Source organism: Phaethon aethereus (assembly GCF_964289735.1).
Source record: "Phaethon aethereus genome assembly, chromosome: Z".
Lineage (NCBI taxonomy): Eukaryota > Metazoa > Chordata > Aves > Phaethontiformes > Phaethontidae > Phaethon > Phaethon aethereus.
In genome coordinates, this window is record NC_138577.1 from 37,358,173 (window position 1) to 37,382,985 (window position 24,813).

At 37.3% G+C, this 24,813-nt stretch overlaps 1 protein-coding gene across 1 annotated transcript in view; it reads right to left on the bottom strand.

Annotated features, from left to right (window-relative positions):
- Window positions 1–24,813, bottom strand: part of TTC39B (tetratricopeptide repeat domain 39B) — a gene marked incomplete at both ends in the record, with an annotated part of 71,635 nt that overhangs the window by 10,388 nt on the left and 36,434 nt on the right. The window contains 12 exons of the mRNA XM_082013404.1: window positions 127–218; window positions 1,300–1,461; window positions 1,781–1,840; window positions 1,928–1,995; window positions 2,886–2,994; window positions 4,638–4,703; window positions 6,115–6,220; window positions 6,390–6,454; window positions 8,479–8,546; window positions 9,685–9,761; window positions 11,376–11,507; window positions 13,970–14,074. Of these exons, the coding sequence (XP_081869530.1) occupies window positions 127–218; window positions 1,300–1,461; window positions 1,781–1,840; window positions 1,928–1,995; window positions 2,886–2,994; window positions 4,638–4,703; window positions 6,115–6,220; window positions 6,390–6,454; window positions 8,479–8,546; window positions 9,685–9,761; window positions 11,376–11,507; window positions 13,970–14,074 (1,110 nt within the window). The remainder of the gene's footprint in view (window positions 1–126; window positions 219–1,299; window positions 1,462–1,780; window positions 1,841–1,927; window positions 1,996–2,885; window positions 2,995–4,637; window positions 4,704–6,114; window positions 6,221–6,389; window positions 6,455–8,478; window positions 8,547–9,684; window positions 9,762–11,375; window positions 11,508–13,969; window positions 14,075–24,813) is intronic.

Here is a 24,813-nt window from a genome sequence, read left to right on the forward strand (position 1 = left end):
AAAAACTGAACAGTTGATGGTTTTAAGTAGGAAGTAAGTCACACATGACAAAGATACTCAAGTCAAAAACTTTTATATGGGGGGGAAAAAAAAGACTGCACGCCTACTTGCTTTATAAATGTTTACCTGAATAAAGACACAACGTCCTCACCAGTCCTTTTCAAATCATCCTCTGGAAGCATACATAGAATTGCTGCCTTCTGGAATACATATATTGCCTGTTTTGAAAAGAAATTGCAACATATTACCACATCTAATTTGCTGTGTTCAGTCAATACACTAAGGACTCAAATCTTTCATCCCTTTGCTGCAGCAAAGTGTTTCCAGTAACTCTCAGGCAGGTGGAACTACAGAAGTTTAGCATTTCCTTTGTCACATAATTTATGCTGTAATTTTATTTTTGACATATTTATTAATATTCTAAGTAGTTATAATGCTAAAGGTGTCTCCTGCAAAGAACATGACAATGCATTATGCAAATCACTAAGATGAGGTTAAATGGCATAACTATTTTAAAGTCCATTAATGTTTTTATATGATGTGTTATGTGTAGAGACATGCCTGAAAAAACAAAAGAAAACATCTGAGTACTGATTCAAGGCAAGTTCAACAATTGGACTTTGCAGAGAAAAAAGGAAACATCCGTAATTCTTTTCAAGACATTTGCACTTCACATTGAATATACTATTCTCTTCCTCTTTTGTCAAGCATTGGATGTATCCCCTTTTCCACTAAGCATAATAAAACAGTAATCCAGAAAGGAACAGATAAAAATGATGTATCAAAAAAATATTTGTACATTGTGCTTGCGTTCATACAGTTTTTGCAAGGAAAAGGTAGATACCCCAACTTTTCTCCTGAGATCCTGTCTCCAGCAGCCTTCTCACTTCATGTCGCAAAGCATCTGCTGAGTAGGCCTACTGTTGTCTGTTTATAATTAACTAACAGACACAGTTTCTTCAGCCAAGTTCTACTAGTGAGTGCTAGAATATGACTTGAGATGCAAGTTAACAGTTTTTCTCTCCCTCTTCTTTCTCACAACTCTGGTAATTACCTCTGTTTTTAGAGGGGCTGATGCACTGTTAGTTACGGTGCTTCAGAAAGTCAAATAAAAATTCCTCCTTAACCACCCAGTTAAACCTACCGTTTTGGTGCCATTGTGCCTTATGGTTTTCAGAAGAACTACACTTCTGAAAACTACAGATTTTCAAAAACTACATTTATTGTGAGAACTGAAATGCAAATCTAACTGTTGAGAGGCTACTGGTATATCATAATAATGTCCACCTGCCGATTTACCTTAGACCACCTGCTCTCTTTGCTGAGCAGGTCTGCATACCGATATGCTTGAAGCCAGTTCTGCTGGAAGGTGTAGCACCACATCAGTTCCCAGTAACAGAGATGATGAATCTGTTTCCACTCTTGCTGAGCTGCTATGCATTCTTGGAACCTCAACTGTGCCTACAAGGTAGTTAAGTAAGAATGATGAAAATTGGCTCAATTACAGTACCACATGAGAGCCATGTCTAGTTACAGAGCAAATTCTTTCCTAGCACCCAAGTGGAGAACATATGACTAGTAAAATGAGATAAACTTCCCTTTCAGTCTCACTTAAAGAGCACAAGCTGGAATCAACATTGACATTGAAATTGAACGTGAACAGGGACAAGAGCATAATTACCAGTCCAAATAAAATAAGTTACTTGGATGAATTAGATATTCTTTCCCCCAAGTTGAACACTGAACAAATAAAAACCTTAAAAAGAAAAAACTGATTTACCTTTTCAAAATTTCCTTTCAGTGTATCTATTCTGGCAGCATAAAACAGAATAATGGAACCCTTGAAAGGAGATGAGAAAAATACCCAGTTACTATTTGAAGCTTAGGAAAGCACATCGCTGTTATAAAATTTATTGAGAATACACACATTTGGAAATTTCTGGAGGTAGGGTTCGAGGAGACTGTCTGCTTCCTGAAAGTTGGCTTCCCCTGTACCTAGAAAACATAGCAAAGCAACCTCAATGTACTTTAAAAAAAAAACAGTTTAATAGATCAAGACTTTGTAAATCATATTATGGCTTGATTAGATTAATGGATGACTGCTTTTATGCAGAAGGAGAATTATTTCATCATATTGTGTTTCTATAAAAATGGATATTTGACCTGAAGGTACTAAGTGCTTTTAAGATAGTAAATGCCTGTAAGTAGAAACAAAACAGAACATATGTTTTTATTATAGATCCAAGTTATATTTTTAAATCCCTTTAATCGCTTTAGCAAGTTACGAAAACATTCCTCAGCTGCCTCCTTTCCTAATTTTGAGCTCAGTAATGAAATAAATACAGGTGATACTGAAAGAAATGAAGTTCTCCTTAATTTCCTGATGAGCCTGAGGGACAAGGACCAAAATACTTCCAAACTGAAAAACGTGAAAATATAGGTCAAGGATGCATACAGAATTAATGGTGACTTTTAGCCCCATGTGTCAAAAGCAATTAATTCTCCACATGTTTGAACTTCCAAGTTAATTGTTTGAGATTACAGACTTCTTTCTGGAGACAGTTTTCACAATATCTGATGTTAATTTATGGATAAGGACCAGCAGAACTTCAGATAACACTGAACTCAGAGTGTTTTGTAGTATTTTGGTGTTGCATGTTGAAACAGCCCTGCAAATGGAACAAGATGTTGGTATAATGCTATCTATCCTCACTGTTGCTGCAGACATAGCTTTGTCAGAGATACTCTTTTCAGATCATACTTAAGTATGCAGCAATCTCCTGTTACAAATCTAATTGGCCACAGTTTTGAAATTCAGTTCAAAAAGAATCACAGTATCTATCATAATGTGTAGCATGACTGAACAGCTACACAGTGGGTCTCACCAAGGATTAAGGAGACGTAAGTATGATAAACCAACAGGGTGAAAGTACACAGAATGGCCCTCAAACTGCTGCCAGATGCGCCTTCCCGTAGTTGACAGAGGCCCAACTCCTAAGAAACATCACAAACACATGCAGAATTAACTATCAGTATACAGACTTACTATTAATAGTTTCTGGCTCCCCCAAATCCAGTTTTTCTTTCAAATAGAAGTATTTCTTAATTCAGCACTTTGTTATCTCAGATCCAACACAACCTTCTACCAAAACAGTTCTGCCACGGCTTATAGCACTCAGCAAGGACAAGATTAAGCTAACGCTGAATAAAATTACCCATGCATTTCGGTGTCCTGGTGAAATGGGAGCACCACACAGACACACAGGTCTACATCCCTTCCCCACTGTTTGCTGGCTATGAGCCTTTCAGAATAATGTCTTTAAATCTCTGTTCAGTGAGAACCTTTCTCAACATTTCCAGTGCTATTTGACAGCAAGAGTCTTCCTTCACAGAAACCCCTGGTATCCTCAATTCTCTTCCATCAAGCCAACCACTATTTTGAGGTTCTGATCAAAATACTACTTTTGCTGACACACCACCTTCTAGACACCGTGTCCAGAAGCTACAACAGAATTTGTGTGTGCTGAGAAAAGGAATCCAGATTCATGGAGACTTACTCAGTTCTTAACACCCCATCTTTTGCAGTTTAGGCCCATTACATGACAGCTTGACTGCTTGGGTGATTGTTGAGATGAGCTCAGAGCTTCCCTGCTCAAGATCGGGGCTCTTCAGAAACATCAGATTTTAACAGTTTGCCTCAAAACAAATATTAACTTAATATGAGTTTTATTGTATAGCAACTTGATGAGTTATAGGAGAATTAAAGCACCATAGAAGAAAAATGTGGTGATACTCCGAAATTGTTTAATTCTTTTCCTTTCAGCTTTTACTGCCTTTTCAGTCAGGGCAAAAATGTGTACTATGGAAGAGCTTCAGCATAAGCCAGGTCTTTCACAGGAAGAAACAGAATAAACAGATCTCTACTGAAGTTTAATTTTACATAAGCAGAACCATATTTGTGGACAAACTAACAGCAATAAGACCATATGGAAACTCTCTGTCTCATTCATAACTTGAAGTTTAGTTATGTATTCTTCTGTGGGTTGCTTTGTTTGGTTTGTTTTTTCAGTGCTTTGTATTTTTTTATTTCTTATGGGTGACAAAAGATTTTTAAAGGGCTCTAAGAGACTTACAAAACAAGGCTAGGTTTACAACAACAAGGCTATGATTACAAATACTTTCCTCATCCATGAGAAAAAGATGTACTGAGATTCCACAGTGACACAAGATATTCAGAAGTTCCTTCTGCCAAGAAATGAGTTGGGATTGTGGGTGGAAAAATACACAACTGTGACTCTCTCCACAGTTACTTGTATGAGGAATATTAATTTCTGACCATATAGGCTTGAAAAAAAAGCTGGTATCTTCTCCTTAAGGACCAGCAAAAGGAAAGGAAATTGCAATTTGAAAACCCTCTCTGAAGCAGACTGGTCATTTCCCACGGCTGTTCAAGATCAGAAAATCACCATATGTGCTCTTATGCCTGCATCATTTAGCACACTTCTCATCTTTTTAACAACGCAAAAATACCGATAGACAGATCATTATACTTTTGCTGTGAAATATATGACGTTAAATCCATCCACTCTTTATCTAAGAAAAAAATAATTTGAAAAAACAAATATCAGATCCAATACCCTATTGCCAGAAAATCCAATAAATTCTAAAAGTCGGAGGATCCTTCCTGGTAAAAGCGACAGCATCTGAAATACATTTCAAACAAAAGTAAGATAAATGAAAAACATATATTTGTTTAAAAAAAGTAAAACCACTATAAACTTGAGCCAAAAATGCTAGCTACTATGTTAAATGACATTACACATTACTGGAAAAAAGTAAAACACAAAAGAACTTGAAAATAGACATGCATGAACAACAATATACAATCAGTCTGCAGCTTCAGGGAAATTCAGACTTTTGATAATCGTCCAACATGGAAACAGCAAGACAGAGTCCAGCTGTGCTTCTTCAGACAATGACAGATTTTTGTCTTCAGCTGATCAGAACCATCTGAAAATTGTGGGTCATTTGGAATGGAAGCATCATCTATTTTGGTAGTACTAACAATCTACAATTGTTATCTTACTTTACTCACAATCAAATGACACAATGGTATCACAGAAGTTCTACTTATTCCTGCTGCGAGAACACTGAATTAGCAGATCAGCAAGTGTATTTGTTTTAGAAATATTAGCTATCGTTATAAACTTTTAGCCCTCTATTACATGCACTTTTTGTTCCCCTTGTAACTGCATTCTCTGCATCCTACACAACAGAAAACTTACAAAGATCACAACCACCTTTTCAATAAGCATTACAAGAAGGTCTATTCAAAGGTCAGTGTTTGAAAGCTCCATTCACCCTAATGCATTCTGCCCAGCAGAGACTTTCTGTTAAGCTTCCTGCTGAGGAGACTTCATTAACAACAGGAAAGGTCAGAACACTTATGAACAGAGACATCTACCAGTTCTTTGGGTTTTGAAGACTGAGAGGTGCAAACAGACCTGAGTTCTTCTGACCTGACTCAGAACTGGCCAGCTCCAGTCTGGAATGATACAGACATTAACATACCAGCAGAAGTCAACTCTCACTGTTGCCATGCCAGATGTGAAGAGGCAACTGTAGTAAATTGTAAAGAAGAACACTAGTGGGTGTACCCAGTTTTCTTTTGCACAACTCAGTAAACTACTGCTCATTCTTCTGAATTTGTAATTGTCTGTGCCAATCTACAGTATGCAACCGAAGAAAAAGAATGGTATACATGGCGGTGTTAGAATAAAAGCAGTCACTCCAGGTATCCTGTAACCAACAGCATAAGCATCTTAAAAATTCCTGCTACACACAGGTACATGTAGCTGCTTTTCCTCTTAAGAAATACATACATAAATTAGTCCAAGAAAGTGAAATAAAACTCAGAATAACTTAGTAGAAAGATACTAGAAGGCATGCAAGCAAAAAGCCACTGCTGTTTTCATACTGCAGAAAACCTTAAAAGCTTGTACCTCCATTTTACAAATGTGTAATTTTTAAAACAGGACTACAGTACTGTGTCTGCAAAGAAAGAATCCTACAGAACTATCCTAATGGCCTTTCTGTAGTCTGAAAAACTCATACCAAGTTGAACGCTCCAATTCCAAGTTTTACTCCTCCTTCAAACTGGTAGAAAGTTTCATTTTTGCTTTTGTTCCCCTGAGTCATCTGTAGTACCTGATGACATTCTCTTTTGATGCAGGAAAAAAAAAAAGAGGGAAGGGGAAACATGACTTAGAAATTACATGAAGTATAATCATTATGACTGCTATAAAAATATTTCTTTTTCTTTTGGCGGCATTAATGCAACTGCACCTGTTTATACCAACACTGAATGCAAGTGATTTCTAACGGCTTACTTGTATATTTGGTAACTTGTCCTGATTTTGAGGCCACCTTTGATAAAGTTAATCATATTTTCATCCTGGAAGAAAAAATTTAATTGTACAAAAATGCGCATTCAGCTATCACATATAACTCATACATAAAAACCTTCCATCTACATTTAAATTTATTTATAACTTAACTGTAAAATTTCTTTAATATTTCCAATGACCATTATTAGATTAATCTCTAAAACTGAAACTAATAACTTAAAGTTTTAATGTAAAGTAAGTGCTTTAAGTTTTCAGGGAACTGTATCTCACTGATTTCTCTGGTGCATGTTATAAACTTTAAAACTTAAGAAGGGGGTGAAAAAAAAGCCAGAATTACTTTTAGCAGAATTTCTAACGCATGTAAGTGAAACAAGAGCTCTCCACCAGATGGTGCTGTAGGAACTTTTTAGAAAGTTTTGAAGTAAAAATTATGACACACACAAAGCCAGCCCCTGGCAGAAGATAAACCAAAGAATCCCCTGAACAGATGAATTCCTGCTGCTGATCAACAGTAACCACGTGTACTACCCAACATATATGCTTATTAACTTCTAGAAAATTGGAAGTAAAGCCACAATGTACTAGCCATGAAAAATAAATTCCTGAAAAGCAAGATGGTTAATAGTTCAACAGGACAGAATTTTTTCTCTTAGAATTCACACAGAAGGGAACATGTGCAGGCATTTCAGAAATGCACGTTTAAGTACCCAGAGAGAGCATATGTGATGTGGAAAATGAAAAAGCACAAAAAACCCTCAGAATCATCAACAAAAAGAAATTGTGGCTTCCATAAAAGGGTCACCATTTCAAAAGACCTCAACTGTTTTGTCTGCAAGACTGAACACCCAAACACAAGTGTTTTAATACAAGCATTATTGCTATCTCTTTCTGAATGGTTACATTTTCATTATCATCATCCTCAGATGAACAAAGGTTGACTAAGGATGGAAAATACGGGGCATGACAGCAATCAGCTGAGCAGGTATTATAGTCAACAGCAATGGATTTCTCACATGGTGGATAGTGAGGTGCTGCTTTAGAGAAAGAATACAGCTAAGTGTTTGTTCCATTTCATACAGTCCTAAACTAACCTCCTTCAACAACTGTTTAAAAATTCTCTTCATGCTTAAGAAAACCTACCCACAAAGCAAAAAAGAGGGTTGCTTCCATTTGGTTAGTAAAGGAGAAAGTCAGTTAAAGGAAGACTGGCATTCCATTAATAATACTTCCTGACACTTTTGGCCAAAGTACTGCATTAAGTGGCTTACAAAGCTTTGCCAAATTAACTTTTTAGGTCCATCTCATCTTAATATCTTTGTGCCTCGCTTCTTCCTCATAATTTGTATCTGAAGGGATTATCTAAAATACATTCATTAAGCATTTGTAAAGCACTCGCATATGTAAAAAAAGAATATGATTTAACACCTCCCATTTTCAGGAATCAGATTTCAAATCAAATTTGAGAACAGTGTAGCATGAAGTCCCTGAACCACAAGCTAAACAAGAAGCACCAGACAGCATTAAACAGCAGATCTGTGAACTGAGTTACTACCTCAGCAACGCTAACGCATGCTCATTTTATAATCATTCATTACTGTATTGTTCCTGACACCATGTCAAAAGTGCATGGAGAGCGATACTGAATCAGAGAGAAGTGCGCATCAGTTGAAGTTTTGTTAGTTGGGAAACATTCTATCCTTTTCATGCAAAAAAAATCTTGGACTTTCAAACAAGACATTTTCTCATACTTGAATATCCTTTTAAACAAGTACAGGCCACTGCCAGATATGATGCAAGATATTTAAACATGCTATCTGTATAAGACTTCAATATATACCTTAGGTTTTTCATTCCTGGGTATAAATAACATCTTGGGTTATTCATATAAACAAAGGATTTTGCCGGGTAGCACAGCATTTACGATGCTTTCAACGTCATGAAACAACAGTGATACAGTAGAAAAAAGTTTGGGTTTAAATACCATGTTTATTGTGGGAATGATGTTTCACAAGTACTAACATCTTCCCATTAAACTGCTGCAGGGAGATAGGAAATAAACAATTGACTTTACCTGTACGAAGGTGAGAGCTGCTTTCTGTAGTAAGCATTCAGCATAGCAGATTTCAGCATGCATTTCCTCTATATAACAAAGAAAAGTTATTTACTGTTGCAAAAGTTATTGCCAATATTATCTTCTTGGAATAAATGAAACAAATAAAACGCTGACAAGAAAGGAAAAAATTCCCAAGAGTCTGCTATTGCTGTTTTGATAACTGCTGAGTAATAGCCGTAATACACAAATCCCAGTAGAAATAGTAATTGGGAAGCTAGCTAAAAATAGTCTTCTATTTCACTTCTCAGACAGAAACTTTGAACTTGCTAGAGCTGACTCGAGCCGAGGGCAAAAGCTACCTGTCATTCTGGCAGATGGTCTCCTGTACTTTCCATTGATCCTAAGTTTAAATATCAGTCTACAGCAACTAGTTCTTCCAACCCTCCTTCCATGACTTAGAAAAAAACTTTTACAGATGAATGGTCACACTCACTGTGGCTCAGGCTTTTCCCAAGTCCAGTAAGACACTATGAACAGGTTTTCACCAAGTCATGCTCAACAAACCAAAAGCTCCAGGCAGACTTTCTGTCCTCATGCAGCACTGAGCAGTATATTTGACTTAACACAATGAAACGAGTTACCTTGCACCCATGCTGCAAGACCAGCCACATGCACAAGGCTGCTGCATGTACAGTGCACACATGGTGAGTTTGATGTGTCAAGTATTAAAGAGAATTATTTTGTGTCAGGTTAGGAAAAAAGGCATACTTGATTCTGCCTGAATCAGAAATAGGAGATCAGCATTTTCAGAGCCATGAACAATGTACTGATACCATTTCCCAAACACCTTAAGGCAAAACAGACAAGCACAAAACTTGTTAATATATTTAGATCCCAATGCAACTAATGTCAAGGACTTATTCCACAGCACCAATGATTCTTAAACTTTTGGGAGTGGTCTTAAGTTAAAAAAAAAAAAAAAAAAAAGGTAAATCTGTAAATCTCTCTTCAGTCCTGTAACGTGTTGTGAAAGGCATTCCTTTCCTAATTCATGCATGCTCAGAGCCAAAAAAAATTAGTCTGAATCCCCCATTTTGAGAAGCTTTGCTTTCAAATTATAAAAAAACCCACCATACCAGTAGTCAAGCATTTTAGTACATGTTGGTAGGAAGTTTTTGAAGATTTTTTCACTTTGTTATTTTAGTTGTATTATAAACCACTTACCTTCACTCAACTGATCCACTGATTGTTTAGAAACTAGATTGGACAAGGATTCCACCACTGTGCTTCTTTTCCTGAATCTAAATCAGTCATACATCAAAGAAAAGAAATGCACACAGGCTGAGCAACATTTCAGCACAAACTTGAACTTAATTATTTACTTTGTATTTACTTTTTTAAAATTTTATTTACTTAATTATTTACTTAACCATTTCCAACCACAATTTATAGACATTCCTAGTAAAGTGATGATTTGCCAGTAGTTGCAATTCTTTGAGCAGTCTAACCATGGCCACTGGTATACATTTAGGCTCAGAAGCCTATCCAACCGTCACTGATGTTCCAAGCATACATTAATCTATTTTAAATGTACAATAGCTTCCATCCCACCTCCACCCACCTGCTGCCGAGATCTCTCTGATGCTGGGTAAGCCACCTGAACTGGACTTCAAAGTTTTATTAATTACTTTTTCCGTTTCTTAAAATTGCACTCAGAATTAGGATGAAAAATCAAAAGGAGCTCTAATACTTCAGTATTTTGTGGCATTTTATGCTAGATATGATGCCAAACAGTCACATATTTCACTTTCAACAGATCTGAACTGTCCATGTTATGAATTGGTTTATTTTAGTATGACATTCCAAAAATGAATTTGTTACCACTGTCAAACAAATCAGCTTTATGAAGAAGCTGAAGAAACAATTCCACATTCAGAAAAGGAATGTATTTTGTAAGCCAGGAAGTCATTAAGTACAAATACTGAGCATTAGCTGATCATTTGTTTACACTATTCTGCACACTGAAAAGCACAGGATCCAAACGATGATATTATAACACCACAGGTTAACATAATGCATAGCAAAAAAAAGGGTCAATTAAGGCACATGTAGTTCTGGCAGTTCTTCACCTTTGAGTGTTTGATTGCCTTTATCTTGCATTTTTATGAGTTTTGTGACAGATTAGACCAGAGCACTTATACATAAAAGTTCGTATCTTGCAGACATGGCGGCCCTTGTTGAAATTAGCTGAAGTACAAACAGGCACCTAATTTTCAGACATGCTAAACAACATAGTTCAGATGAAACTGTGACTCAATAGCACACCTGAAAAAGAGGCACAAAGCGCTGGCCCTTTATTTTCTTCAGGTAGTATCTGGTAATTTCATCCCATTTCCCTTTCTTTTGTTTGTCATTGCTAAGGAGATGATGTTAAATGTCTAAACTAACAAACTGAAGAAATCTCAGTGCAAGCTTAGTCCTATTAGACTATTGGGTCCACCTTTGAAACCAACTTTTAAAAAGAAGAGTATTTTCATGATGAAAAGGTAAATTCAAAATATGGAGCTTTTAGATTGTTGATCCCCACGGAAAACAAGAAGTCACAGGTTGAAACAGCTCAGGCAGTTCAATCATGTACTGTCAGCTTACATGTAGGTCTACATGGCCAACCAGCCATTTAACAAAACTTTAGAGGCTATATATGCCCAGACCTGACAAGTCTTTTGCTTCCGTAATACCAAGAAACATAGCCTTACCAATAATAACTGGATAGTGACACTTACTCCACCTTCACAAATCTAGATCACTACCATACTGACAATAGCCTGCTTTGAAAGCTTACAGACAGCTGGGATATCTTACAAAGAACACTTAGTGGATTAAATACCTCATAAATGTTCATTGCTTGAACTTACCTTTGGCAGGTTTGCAAAGCTTCCTTCATTGTAGAAATTCCCATTTGTATATCCTGCTGTTCAAAGGTCATAGCAGCTTGCATAACTAAAATAGTGCTGTACCCAAGGGCATGGTACATACTATCTTTAGACCTAGGGCAAACACATAAGTCTTCTGCATTTAAGCAAAACTTTAAATTACAATATAAAATTAAATGCTGAGACACTTGCCTTAATTTGTGAGAAGACAGAAGAATAAAGTAGGAAAGTAATGGACATGAGAACATAACCTAGCAAGTATCATCTTCCACTGGGTGCTACATGTCTACCTCCACAGGTTATTGCAGCAAGTTCGAAAAAATAGCCCAACTGGGTTACACAAACATTGCAATTAATTATATCCCATTTATAGTCTGCTGGTGTATCTATTTAATTTGGCTAATTAAGCCTTGACATAAATACTTGTTCAGCTGCTTTCACCTAACATAAGAAGTAAGGACATCCTTCTAGCATTATTACTTGATCCAAAGATAAAAAAAATCCACATCTATGTCACAGAAGAGCCAGTACACACACGCTCAGTTCTGCATAAAACGCTACATTGAACCAGCCTGGCTTTCACAACATAATTATACAACCAAAAAAAACCTATTATTGTTGGAAAGTGGCTACTGGAGGTCATATAGTCAAACCTACCAGTTGCAGCAGCAATATTGCCAATGTTATGTCAGGCAAACTCAGGTTTTGTGTAACCAAGTTTCAAGAGGTTCAAGAAAATGCCATACCCTTCTGGTGGTACCTCTGGTACTGTACTATCAATGTACTTTTTCCTAATGTCTTGTTTGAACTTCCTAAGCCTCAACTTGTGGTGACTGACTCTTGTTTTATTACCTGCCACTATGAAGAAGGATGTCTCTGTCTTTGCAACTTCTCCTCAATAGCTCAAGACCACTATTAGACTAACCACCAAGTCTCCTTTTTGCCAAACTGAAACAAATCCAGCTCTCACAATTTTAATGAGTCCTATGTTTTAGTCTTCTAGCCATGCTGCTAGCCATCTGTTGGTTCCTCTCCAGTTTCCTCAACTTTTTTTTTCCCCCCATAAATCAAGAAGCCACCCACCAAATGTAGTTTTGAAGACAAGAAACTTCAGCAGAGTCAAGGAAGATAGACCCATGTGCTACTTATTATTAATATTTATTTCTTAAATATATCAACACTTTCCCTAAAATGTTTACATTATTTAAGCACTTAAGTTTAACTTTCATTAAAAGGCTATTTTTCAATAAAACAATTGGGATTTTTCTTTTTTAAAGGTGGCTTTTCATTTCCTTGCTAGGCTAGGTCTTCCTTTGCAGATTAGTTGAATATGCTACATAATGAGCTCAAAGTCTATTAGCTGCCAGGGTCTTAAAGCATCAAAACTATGGAGTCTAGAATATTTTTTTCCTTGCAGCAAACATCAACTAAAACAAATACTTCACTGTACATAAGAACACTATTGTCTGAAACAATTTTTTTGTTTTACAACACAAAATATATATACATGAAACATACAAAAAACATTTGCGTAATATATGTAGAACTTACTATTTGGCAATACTACCCAAAAATAGTTTTGGCATACACAAGTGCAGGTGGGCCATCTCAAAAGCACTGCTCTATTACAAATAACACTGCACAATGCTCAGAGAAGAGAGCTTGGGTGTAAGTACAGCTAGTTTGAAAAGGTGTTATTTCTGCCTACCTCCTCTACGCTTAAGCTCTCCATGCCACTAAAAGCAAACACTTGATAGCTGTGTCATCCTCCCAAGGTTTATTTAACAATGTTCTTCCACCTGTCCATACTGCTGACATAACATCACCAACTCATCCTTCTTAAACCAGTCTTACTAACATCAAACTGCAAAGTGAGAACTTTACCTCACTATACTAACACAAGGTACTGGTCCCTCTCACATATCCATCAACATCATATGCATCTTAGAGACAGAGAGGAGAAGAACAGTGAACGGGATTCAAACTGCAGTTCTAAAAAGTAGTCATCCAGATTGCCTCCCCACCCAGTCACAGGTAAGCTAGGTTTGTTCTACAAACCTTTTGGTATTCTTTAGTTCCCTACATCTGCACTGCCATGCTTTTCTTCTCAGTGGAGCAAAGGCAACAGGGGAACAGCCAGAATTAGTCAAAATATCAAATGGTGGGCTTTAAGGGTAAACACTACTGTCACTCAAATGTAATATAAAAAGCAACAAAAGGAGTATTCTGGAGTTTTGTTCCAGCTTTGTTGTCTTGTCAAAAGCAGTTCCATTTCACAAATTCTCTGATCAAAGATATGTTGGATGAGGTCTTGCTCCCCTGCTTTTGCACAAAGATAGACAGCTGGAACGATAAACTCTAACAGAACAATTCAGTGCTTCATCAGTAGGTTTTGCAATGGTCTTAAGGAGAAAGAAGTGCACTGCTAAAACCCAAAGGTACTGCCAAATGCTTTCAGACAAAAGGGAATAAATGAAAACTACTATCTTCAGACGCCTTGAATTAATCTTCAGCTACCAGACAGCATACTGTGTACTATCTGTTTACAGTAACTTCAGCAAATAACAGGACCTCACCATGGACGAAGTAGTTCCAGGGCTTCAGAGAACTTATTGTTTAGAAATAAGTTCAGTGCCATTGAACATTCTTCCAGAGCACACTTGAGATCCATCTTGGATGCCCTAAAAAAAGATTCTTAGTTTAGTCAAACTGTAAATATAAACATAAAATTAAATTACTTCTTTTCCCTTATATAAGACACAAGATCTTTTATAGCAATTTTATTACTCATTTTTTAAATCTAGCTTTACAAAAACAAGTCATATGCTTAACTCTTTATCCATGCTGCATGGGTGTGCCATCTTTTCTTATTCAAGTGATGTTCATGGCTTTATGCTCCTTCTTTTACTAGACAATACACAGTGGAGTAATTCTTACTGCTACTTGTATACATATAACACACATACTGCTACTTTTTTATATATATATACACACATATATATATATAAAAACCCCACATATTTATATAACAGAAATACTCAAAATTTATGAATGTGTCCAAGCTCTCGATTCTTTGTATCAGTACAAATGCAGTTTCAGACTCTGTATTCAGATCTAAATCTTGAGAGAGATGACAAATTAATATTTTCATCCAAGAAAGCAGTAAACAGACACTCACTCTATGAGTGAGCAAAAAGCTATGTCAAAAATAATCCTATCAGAAGCCTGCAGCTACGCCAAAACCTTTTTTTCTTCCTAATTCACTTCGAGTAAACTCACATGCACTTGCTTAAGAGGAAGCGATCTAACAAAACTGCTACCTTGGACAGTTTTGTCTGAAAGATTTGGGAGCACTCACAAATTGCTCCATGGGCAGAACTGGTCACAAACTGTACGCTCACAGTAGTGATTAACAGCTAGGGTACACAGCCTTCAGTGTGCACAGCTGGATCTGGAAAAGATAACCCATCTACAGCTTTAGACTCTATGATGGGCTTTATCCAAGTAAGGTTAAGCAGTAGTAACCAACAGATCATGTCAATGAGATGAATATTCAAGTGCTGACCAGAAGAGGAGAATCTTGAAGGAGAAATTTAATGAAAGCAACAACAGAGGAGTGCAGCTGCTCTGACAGTAACACATACACACTCCAAACAAGCCAAGAAAAAGGGCGACATCAAAATATGATTGCACAGGTTTTTACACAGAATCATCAACTCCTCCTACCCTCCTCCTCTCTCCATCACCCAAAATCTTTGAAAACATTGGCTTTGTTTTTTGTATCCCTTCTGGGGCAGAAAATTGGCATAAGGTTCGATGTCATCCCAAAACTCTTTTCTCAGCTTTATTTTCTGTCATTTTTTAGTGGCAGTACTTGAAAAATTTACCTTTCATAGAAAAATAAAATATCTAACTCAATGCTTGGCAACTACTAGATATTTATTATTGAACATACCAAGAGGTAAATCCTGCCCTTCATAATGAAGCAGTGAATTGCCCAACAGTCAAAATACGGCAGTTTTACCATCAGACTGTTACCAACAATTTTAAATACCTTTATTTTCTCCCATCCTGGGATCCAACTTGATTATTACGTATACTATTTTAAGATTTATGTAATTTTATATAACAAAAACCTACAGTTCTTAGAAGCTGAAGCATTTGCAGCTCTGCTTCAACTGTTACCATTAGCTACTTGCTAAGCTCTTGTGTCCTTCAGCTGCACAAACGCTGTAGGAAAGGTCATATTCTGAATGCAACCTACAGCCTTGATCTCCAGTTGTCCACCAAAAGTACCACTGTCACACCAGCAGAGAAGGGGCACCACGGCAATCCAGTCAACCAGAACAAGTCTTACTAGCAAAGTGTCCACCTCTTTTCCCATGTGTGTAGGGTTCCTGCCAGCCCATCACACCCCAGGTTTCATCCCAACATTTAGTCTCAGGTGAGGGCCTGGGGAATGAAGCACTGCAACACTGCCTATGTTTGCCCTACTGTGTAGGGTATAGGTACAGGTACCAAAGTCTTTATTAGCCTGTACTGATTAGTACTGTAGGGCTACTGGAGAGCAAATCTACTACATTCGTGTTCTCTTCATTGATTCCCTATGTCAACAACACATGGTGTTCCGTTGCCACTATCAGTTTATATTATCTCACTTAAATACCCTTAAACTAGGTATCTAAATTGCTTTCCATTTTCTTAGAAGTATTTCAGGGAACTTACTGCACAGCAAGTTTACTTACATCTATGTATAAATACACAAGCCCCAATAAGAAAAATCCTTCAGGTAAAGCAATAGCAGTCATCTTTGAGACTACTTTAACTGAAATGTTACAACTGAACTGCGGAAGAAGTGAGTGTTTGGGTTGAGGTTTTGTTTTTTTTTTTTTTCCCCAAAGTCCTAAATCTTTTGGTGTGTAAGCCTGTATGATTCGTCTTTGCAGGATAGTTGATAATCAAGACTACTCAATGACAGAAGTATATCTGAGTAAATCTATAGGTTTACTTCTCAAATTTCCTCTGCTATACATACTGTGTCAAAAGTTTCTGAAACACACCTCTCAATAAAAACTGAGAGGGAAGAGTAGTAGCATTGGTCCAACCTGGTTACAAAATAAGACACCATTTTCACTATGAATTCAACAGGATCATGCACAATTTTTTATTTCCCCTTTTAATAAAGTTTGCTTAATCTGTTTGATTTTTTACTTTCTCCTCTGTTTCTCAAATACCCCAATTAATTATTTCCATTTGGCTCCTCCTTGATGAAGGGGAAAAGGAAAGCAGTATAGCAAGCATATAAATTTTTATGAGAAAGCATCTATTTGCTGTAGGTCACACAGGGTTTAAGAACTTTCTTTTTCATGATTCAGTGTACACAACTTTTTGTTTTTATGATGCTACTCACGTTGAAATTAACAAGGGACTTTGCACTTCTCAGATCTAACTTGAACAATCTTTGAAAAATTAGAACATCAGACATTAAATTGTAAATGCAAATCATCACTTCATGTTCACATCTTGCATGAATTTACAGGCCAAAATGCAAAATGCCTTACAATTTTAACAGAGGCACCTTCCACAATTCCTTCCTGAAAAATGAACCTATAGACCAAGAAACCCATGTAGGAGACACAGAATATCCGTATCTCCTCAAATGGCAAATCCACACCTTCTATACTTCAGTTTAGGAAAAAAAAAAAACCCCAGCCTATCAAAGCCAACCACAAGTTCATTTTGCATATTGTACATTCTAGCTTCTAAATCCAGAAAACAAAATAACCTGGCTGAGCATTTAGTTTGGATACCTGCCAAAGCTTCAGCCTGTAACACCTCTTGGTACTCCCAAAGTTGTTTCCAGAGCATGGATCAAGAGAACCACAGACTCTAGATTATGAAGCATCCTGCATATTTGACAAAAGAATGGACTTAGCACTTTACCTTAAACCTGCTCAACTGGTTAAGGGTTTCCCTTTAACAACAATCATCTGAAATAAGTATCCTTAAGATCCTATACTTCCAACTCAGTAAAGCAGAATTAAAATTTTTATCAGAACAAATATGAAGAAAGCAATTGTATTTTAGTGCATTCAGACTGTGAATATGTAAACGAATCTGTCCAAATAAAAATATTTATACAACCAGTAGAGAAATGTATTCATTTATGTGTCCTCTTCAAATGTCTTAAATAGTATGCCCTCCAAAGAACAGTGGTAAGAATCAAGAAGAGACTAATTTATAATGACTGAAAGTTTTGTAAAACACTCAATTTTATTAGCTAATTCCATGAATACCATCTGCTAACAAATCATTTTCAAAACACTAATTTTTAGCTAGATTTAGAGGCTGGTTTTTTTTTTCCTGGTACACAAGGACAGACCTGAGTTAGTCTGGACTCTCAGTAACACGCCATCACCACCACTGTGTGTTCCTATGTTTCTATCTCCTCATTTCACATTTGCTTTTCAGGAAACTGTGTTTCACTCAGTACATGTCTGGTTAGATTACACATGCCATTTGCTCTGCCTTTCCTGCTACGAAAAATGGCTAGTTGCTTTCAAATAATTTCTCAAGAAAGGAAAACAAAAGGAGTGGTGTGTCTTTTTTTAAATACCACATTTGCAGTTATTGCCTTAAAAAAATCCAGTAATCAAAGTTGAGAACTACTACATGGCAAGATGAGTTTTTACTCTCTCATACTCGCACACCACAACCTGTCCGTGACTAGCACTGAAGCAGTGCCCTGCTCCAGGTGTCTTCCAATACAAATCCCCGTTGCCACATTAAGTGGGGAAAAAACCAAACTTATATCTTCAAGATTACAGAGGACAGATGGACCTTCTGGTCCCCTCTCCTCACAGCACATTTGCTGACTTTGAGGTGGGCCAAGAACTCTGTGAACTACTGGAACAGAAACACCCGAAAAACCCAACAGTAAGCGATGACCTGCTACACAGAGCATGGAGGAACTATGACAGTCAGAGGGAAGAGAACCTCAAGCGAGAGATGTATAATCAAATAGTTCATAAAACAGTCTGAGGGAAGGTGGATCATTCATAACAGCACGAATGGTAATTTAACAACTGATATCTAAAACTTAAGTTTTAAGATATCTGGGTTCAGCCTCAAAGGAGTAAGAAAATTTCCTACCATTTAATGTGAAAAGTAACAGCAAATAAGTAGACTGAAGTATTACAGTACCCCACCTCTGTACCATTTTTCTGAATGCAAGGATCAAGATGTAAGGGCAATGTCCTACTTCCACTGCTTCACTGGGCCTCATCTCAGTGAAACAAAATACATTTGTATGCTGTAAAACTGTATACTTCCTACCCAGCAATGAGCAACTGCTGAAACTTCTTTTGGAAGGGAAATCTAATGATTATTTTGTGTAACATAGCCATGGGCATGCTTGCTTTTCAGCTGTTAACAGAGAGGACCATTAGACATCAGGCTCCCAAACACCATCATACCACCAATTCTAGCAATCGCCAGGGTACATATCAATGTCTGTAAAACAACTGCATAAACAAGCTTTCTTAAAACCTTGGGTTTAAGGAAGGGAGCTGATTCTGCACCTCAGGAAGGTGATTCTGCCCCTCTGCTCCGCTCTGGTGAGACCCCACCTGGCGTCTTGCATCCAGCTCTGGAGCCCTCAGCTCAGGAAAGACATGGGCCTGTTGGAACGGGTCCAGAGGAGGCCACAAAAATGATCAGAGGGCTGGAACACCTCTCCTGTGAGGACAGGCTGAGAGAGTTGGGGTTGTTCAGCCTGGAGAAGAGAAGGCTTTGGAGAGACCTTATTGCAGCCTTCCAGTACTTAAAGGGGGCTTATAAGAAAGATGGGGACAGACTTTTTAGCAGGGCCTGTAGCGACAGCACAAGGGGTAATGGTTTTAAACTAAAAGAGGGTAGATTCAGACCAGATAGAAGGAAGACATTTTTCCCCATGAGGGTGGTGAAACACTGGCACAGGTTGCCCAGAGAGGTGGCAGATGCCCCATCTCTGGAAACATTCCAGGTCAGGTTGGACGGGGCTCTGAGCAACCTGATCTAGTTGAAGATGTCCCTGCTCATTGCAGGGAGGTTGGACCAGATGACCTTTAAAGGTTCCTTTCAACGCAAACTATTCTATGACTCTAACACAACAGAGTCCTGGCATCCTGTCAGAACTCTCTTTTTCTACTAAATGGGTAAGCAGCAGATCTCTCCAGCACACTGCTGTCATGTTCTTTTCCTGTGCTACAGACTAGCTCTTTCTCCGCTGCCTTTATGTGTGACCAAAGCCTGCAGACAACGCAAATGGTATTCCTTACGTCAATATATTTACTGTTCCTTACATGAAGCAAACTTATAAAATTCTTCTGCCACTTTGGATATAAAACTTTTTCTCACACTCTTATTTCTGATAAGTGAATCATATCCTCTATCAAAGAGTCTCACTCCTGTTTAATTACTCTTCACATATATTTTCTACTGTTTTCCTACATCCTGTAGCAAAGGAACATAACCAGAAGGAATCACTCCAACTCAAGATTCATAACTTGGTATCAGAACAGTCAGAACCAACTTGGCTATCTTTGCTGGCAGACCAGGAATTTTTCTATGCAGAGGCTCAGAAAAAGCACATTTCTTCCTCTCCTCCCAAAACATCACAAACCAATTTCTACAGCAAGTTAGCAGACTGATGAACAGTTCAGTGAGCAATGCTGACTCACACTCTCTGACTCATGCTCTTCTCCTTTTGACTCAGTCTTATTTTGGCAATCTCATTTTTTTCCCTACCTCCACATACTGTTTCCTAGAATTGACATAAACTTAACACATTTTATCATCTCAGATGAGCATATGCTTTAATTTATCCTGGAGTAGACTAAATTAACACTACTTCAGTGAAATTACTATGGATTTTACACCCAGTGAATACAGTTCACTTCTAAACAAACAAAAAAAGGAAAAGAAAAATATACTGTATTGGGTGTTGCACAAAGATAACAATGTCACATTACAAGGAAAATAAAACACCACTGTGTTACTGTCTAGGTACTTTAAGGATACCTTTTCCCTACACACAGCATTTTTTTAAAGTTATCTTTTCACTACTATTTCAAACTTCTTTTATGAAGGAAGAATAAATGTTTTGAATTCCAGAAGTAGCTTACGTATCTTGTGCTTGGTGCTGAGCTACCCATGAAACTGTTGCAATACAGTGGGGATATATTGTCCATAAGGAAGTTATTAGCAGCTTTCAATAGGTTCTTCTAATCAACTACTTGGAGCTGTGATAGAAACAAAGAATAGGAACACAGACTTCAAAGCCCTGAGATGTATTGCAATATTCACTATTAGGATGACAGTCCTCAGGATGTACACAAAGCAGGAGCATTAGTAATTTAAAATGTCAAAACAGTTTACAGCTTATTAAGCCACTTCCCTTTTTTCCCCTCCCCTGTAGATTAATTAAAAAGGGAACATAACTACTAGCCTAAAACAAATGAGAAGTCATTGCTCTAGTATTTAAAAGAAAGTTATTTGAATACGTGAAGAGTTAGGCAATAACACCTATCTGTCCACACCACAGTTCAGTGTAAGAGCATTCCTGAAAGGTAGTTACATAGCTAAAATTGTTAACTTGGTACATGCTGCTGTCTGTGTCTGCAGGAGATTTAGTCAGCTTTTAATACAATCACCCCTGGGGCTTGTATTGGTCTACCAACTCTTCTCTTGAAAGGGGATTCAGGAGCTAGAAATAGGAGAATTGCAGAAAAGTTTCCTTTTAATCCAACTATATTTTCCACATTTAAATCTTATATTTAGGACTGAGTTCCACATCACTTTAGTAACATTAACTGGACTTTAATGTGCAAGCAGCACTTTGTATGAATAGGGACTGCAGAATTTAGGTTTTGAACTTCTAAAACCATTTGTTGGCTCTTTTGCAACACAGCCAAAATAGTCAGCCTCATCTGATAAACAACATTTAATTGCCAGTGACTTGGTTTTGTACAGCTACTGTTCTCTCTAACAAAAGTCTCATTGAGCTACAGTTACTGAAAATATTTGAAGTTATTAGTGGAAGCAAAGCAAAATTTTGAAGGAAAAAAGCCACAAAAATGTGAAACTAGCACTAAAAATTTAGTTTTAAGATATCTCCATTAAGATGCATATCTGACACAAACCAAAGGAATGAAAAGAAGGTCTTCTAAAAATTGGCAGTATACAAAGTGGATGCTATTTTGATGGTAAGGATCAAGAAACCAAAATGCATTACACCTAAGAGAACATAAATACTTTAGTAAACAAGTGACCCTTAACATTTAAAGAAGCTTCATCAGAAGAACCTTTTGGAGGCACTTGTTTGCTTAAACTTAAATGAAAACCCTTCTCAGTGTCAACCACAGCATAACAGGTAGGGCAGCAAGAAACTACCACCTGTAGCACTATTCTTCAGTAACATATGGAGGCATCTGCTAGAGTATTTACTGCCAAGTTACTGATGACAAAACAGCATTAAAATGTATAGTTCTCAGGTGGTTCTTGTCCTCTGAAGGAAGACGGTAAGCCAAACAGTCCTAATATACTCTCAAAATCTGATACTCACTATTGCTATTCAGAATGTTTCTATAATTTCTGATGTTGGAAGGTTGAAGAAGAAAAATTTGAGGAGAAAAATCTCTCTCATCTTATCCCTCTCATCCAACACTCATATATGAGCCAACAGTAATACTTCACTATTCTGCTTAGTGATGTGCTAAAATGTAGTTTGGATCATTTTCTAAGGGACAATGTTAATTGCTATCACTTTTATCAATCCCTTGCACAGACACCAACTTGCAACACAAGTATAAATCTCATCAGATAAACAGTGAGATGCTTTGTAGGAGTACTACCCACCTACCACAGAGCAGCAGGTGGCACCACTCCTCATTACAAATACCCACCAACAGTTCTAGGACATGAAGCAAAGGTTAACATAAAATAAACTTACTGCCAAATCCTACCGAGCTATTCTGCTAGGTCTACATTTTATATTCAGGGATAGTTCAGTGAAGGGTGGCTGAAGGCTTACATGGTCCTTGGTAGTAAAATCCACTGACCTACATACAGTGAACATTAGGAAGCGTTCATAAAAGCAAAGAGAGCAGCTTTCTAGATGTGTTGGACTTTCTTCTTACTGCAAGGGACTACTCCTAAAACTCACAAGTGTGAAACTCCTGTTTGGTTTTTGTTCTTTTTTAAATAAATACAAGCAGAGATGCACCACTTTGAGGAACAATTTCTGTATCAAGTTTGAATCTAAGGAATCCTCATGAAAGCAGAACATGTATCATTCTCTCTGAGGGCTACTGAACTGTGTGGTAAGAAACTGCACACGCTCCTCGCCCCGACGCTGTCCTAGTGCTGGCACATGTCTTTCAGTATCTTGCTGGCTAGGTACAGGAATCAGGCTCTGGAATAGCAAGGTGCATCAGGCAAGCCTCCACGAGGGCTGGATTCTTCTGTCAGTATGCATGCTATACATTCCTCCCATCTGGAGAACAATTCAGAAAGGTGGAATCAAACTGAGTAAACTTTCTCACATTTAGCTGTTTCTTGCAGCTAACAAATTAAAGCATGATAGATCCCTTACATTGAAGGCATCACAGTACTTTTAAATTGCCAATCACTTCCAGTTTATGAAGAAAAAGGATTCCTAACCTGATGTGTTAGTTTAAAAATAATCAGGGAAAGACATAAGACCACGTGATCAACAATTTCTTCCTATCGTAAACAGAAAACTTTTGGCAAACAGTTCTACCATTTCATCTAAAACCCAGACTTCAACGCCACTTATAATGACACAACAGAAAAAAATCTTAAGCCATAAGGCTAGAATTTTGAAATTATTTCCAACTTACATAAATCATTTCCTATCCTAGGCTATTTTTATCATTAATATACGAAGTCTAAAAACTACCCCTATCTGACCAGTATACCAAATGCTAACTTTTTAATGCATACAGTAAATCCACTAGTCATAACTTACCTCCACAGCAAATTCAGCATTCATTATGCATGCATCCTTTTTTACGAGAAGCATGAATTTTAGATAAATAAAATTGTGTCATTTAGATATTCAATAAAAATGTTATGAAGCTGATGGGAAGCATTGAAAAAAATTTCATTCTGATACAAGACAGACTTGATAAAATAATTCCTTCGAAGGTGTAGTGTCTTCACTGTTTCAGAACTTCACCAACGCATGCTGCAGTCTGTGCGCTAAACATTCATTTAAGGAAACACAACTGGCAGCAAAACTATCCAGTTGCTGTGCTAGCCAAATTTGCAAACAGGCAGGAATTACTCTAAATGCTTACTATGTTACAATCCGTTCAACAACAAGCAGTTCTTTAAAAACAAACAAAAAGAATCAAAAACCCCACCCAAAAACACACCACAGACACCACCCCCCCCCAACAATGTTAATTCCATTTAAATGATATTAGTTTATTAGTTTACACAGCTTGGTATTTTGGCAAAACCATCACGGTAACATACTTATTTTCACTTTTTCCTCCCTTGGGACTTTCTTGCATGCTGCATTTAAAACTACATTCAATAGCAGACAAGCAAACAGCATTGTTCTTACCCAAGCCCCTCCTGGGTACTAGTTTCACTTGAATTTTGGAGACACCTATCTAACCACAGAACTGGTACGAGCAGAGGATGCAAAACGCCATGCTATGAGGCAGTTCAGTGAAGTTGCACCTTCCTCCTCAATGGTATCTGACTCAGAGTAGCATTTAGCCAGTTGTTTGTAAATCTGTAGGCAGTGAACCCCCACATTGTCGTTGCAATACCAGGAGATCTGCCTATACTACCCTTTGCATGATCAAGCAATCTCACCGCTAGGGCATCTTCCTTTTGTTTAATAGCATTGTGGTTTTTGGTTGGTTGGTTTGGGAGTTTTTGTTTATAGTTGGTTTTTCATGTTTGTTTTTTTTAATTGTTTTATTTTTGTTCTTCTCCCTCATCTTACAGCTGTGGCAGAAATGCCGATGCAGACAGAAGAGACAGTAGCTATCCGGTATTATACATTTGTATACATAATAAAATAAAGCATCAAAAACTCTGTTTTTCAAAACAAACAGCTGTAGAAAAGGAGTTGGAGCTCTCAGAAAAACACAGTACAAAAGGAAGAGGCAACTGAGGAAAAAAGAGGCAGTTGCCACTGTTGAAAAATCAACAATTACTAAAGTTATATGCAAGTGAGCTGAGAATGACTTTAGAGCTTTTATTTGTACCTTAGCATTGTCAAAAAAAGTTCAACCTAGCTTTTCATAGACTATAGGAATTTCACTAAGAGAGCATTTTAACTGATCAATCATTATACCTTACCAGATACATGTAATCTAATGACGAGGCAGACAGACGGTAG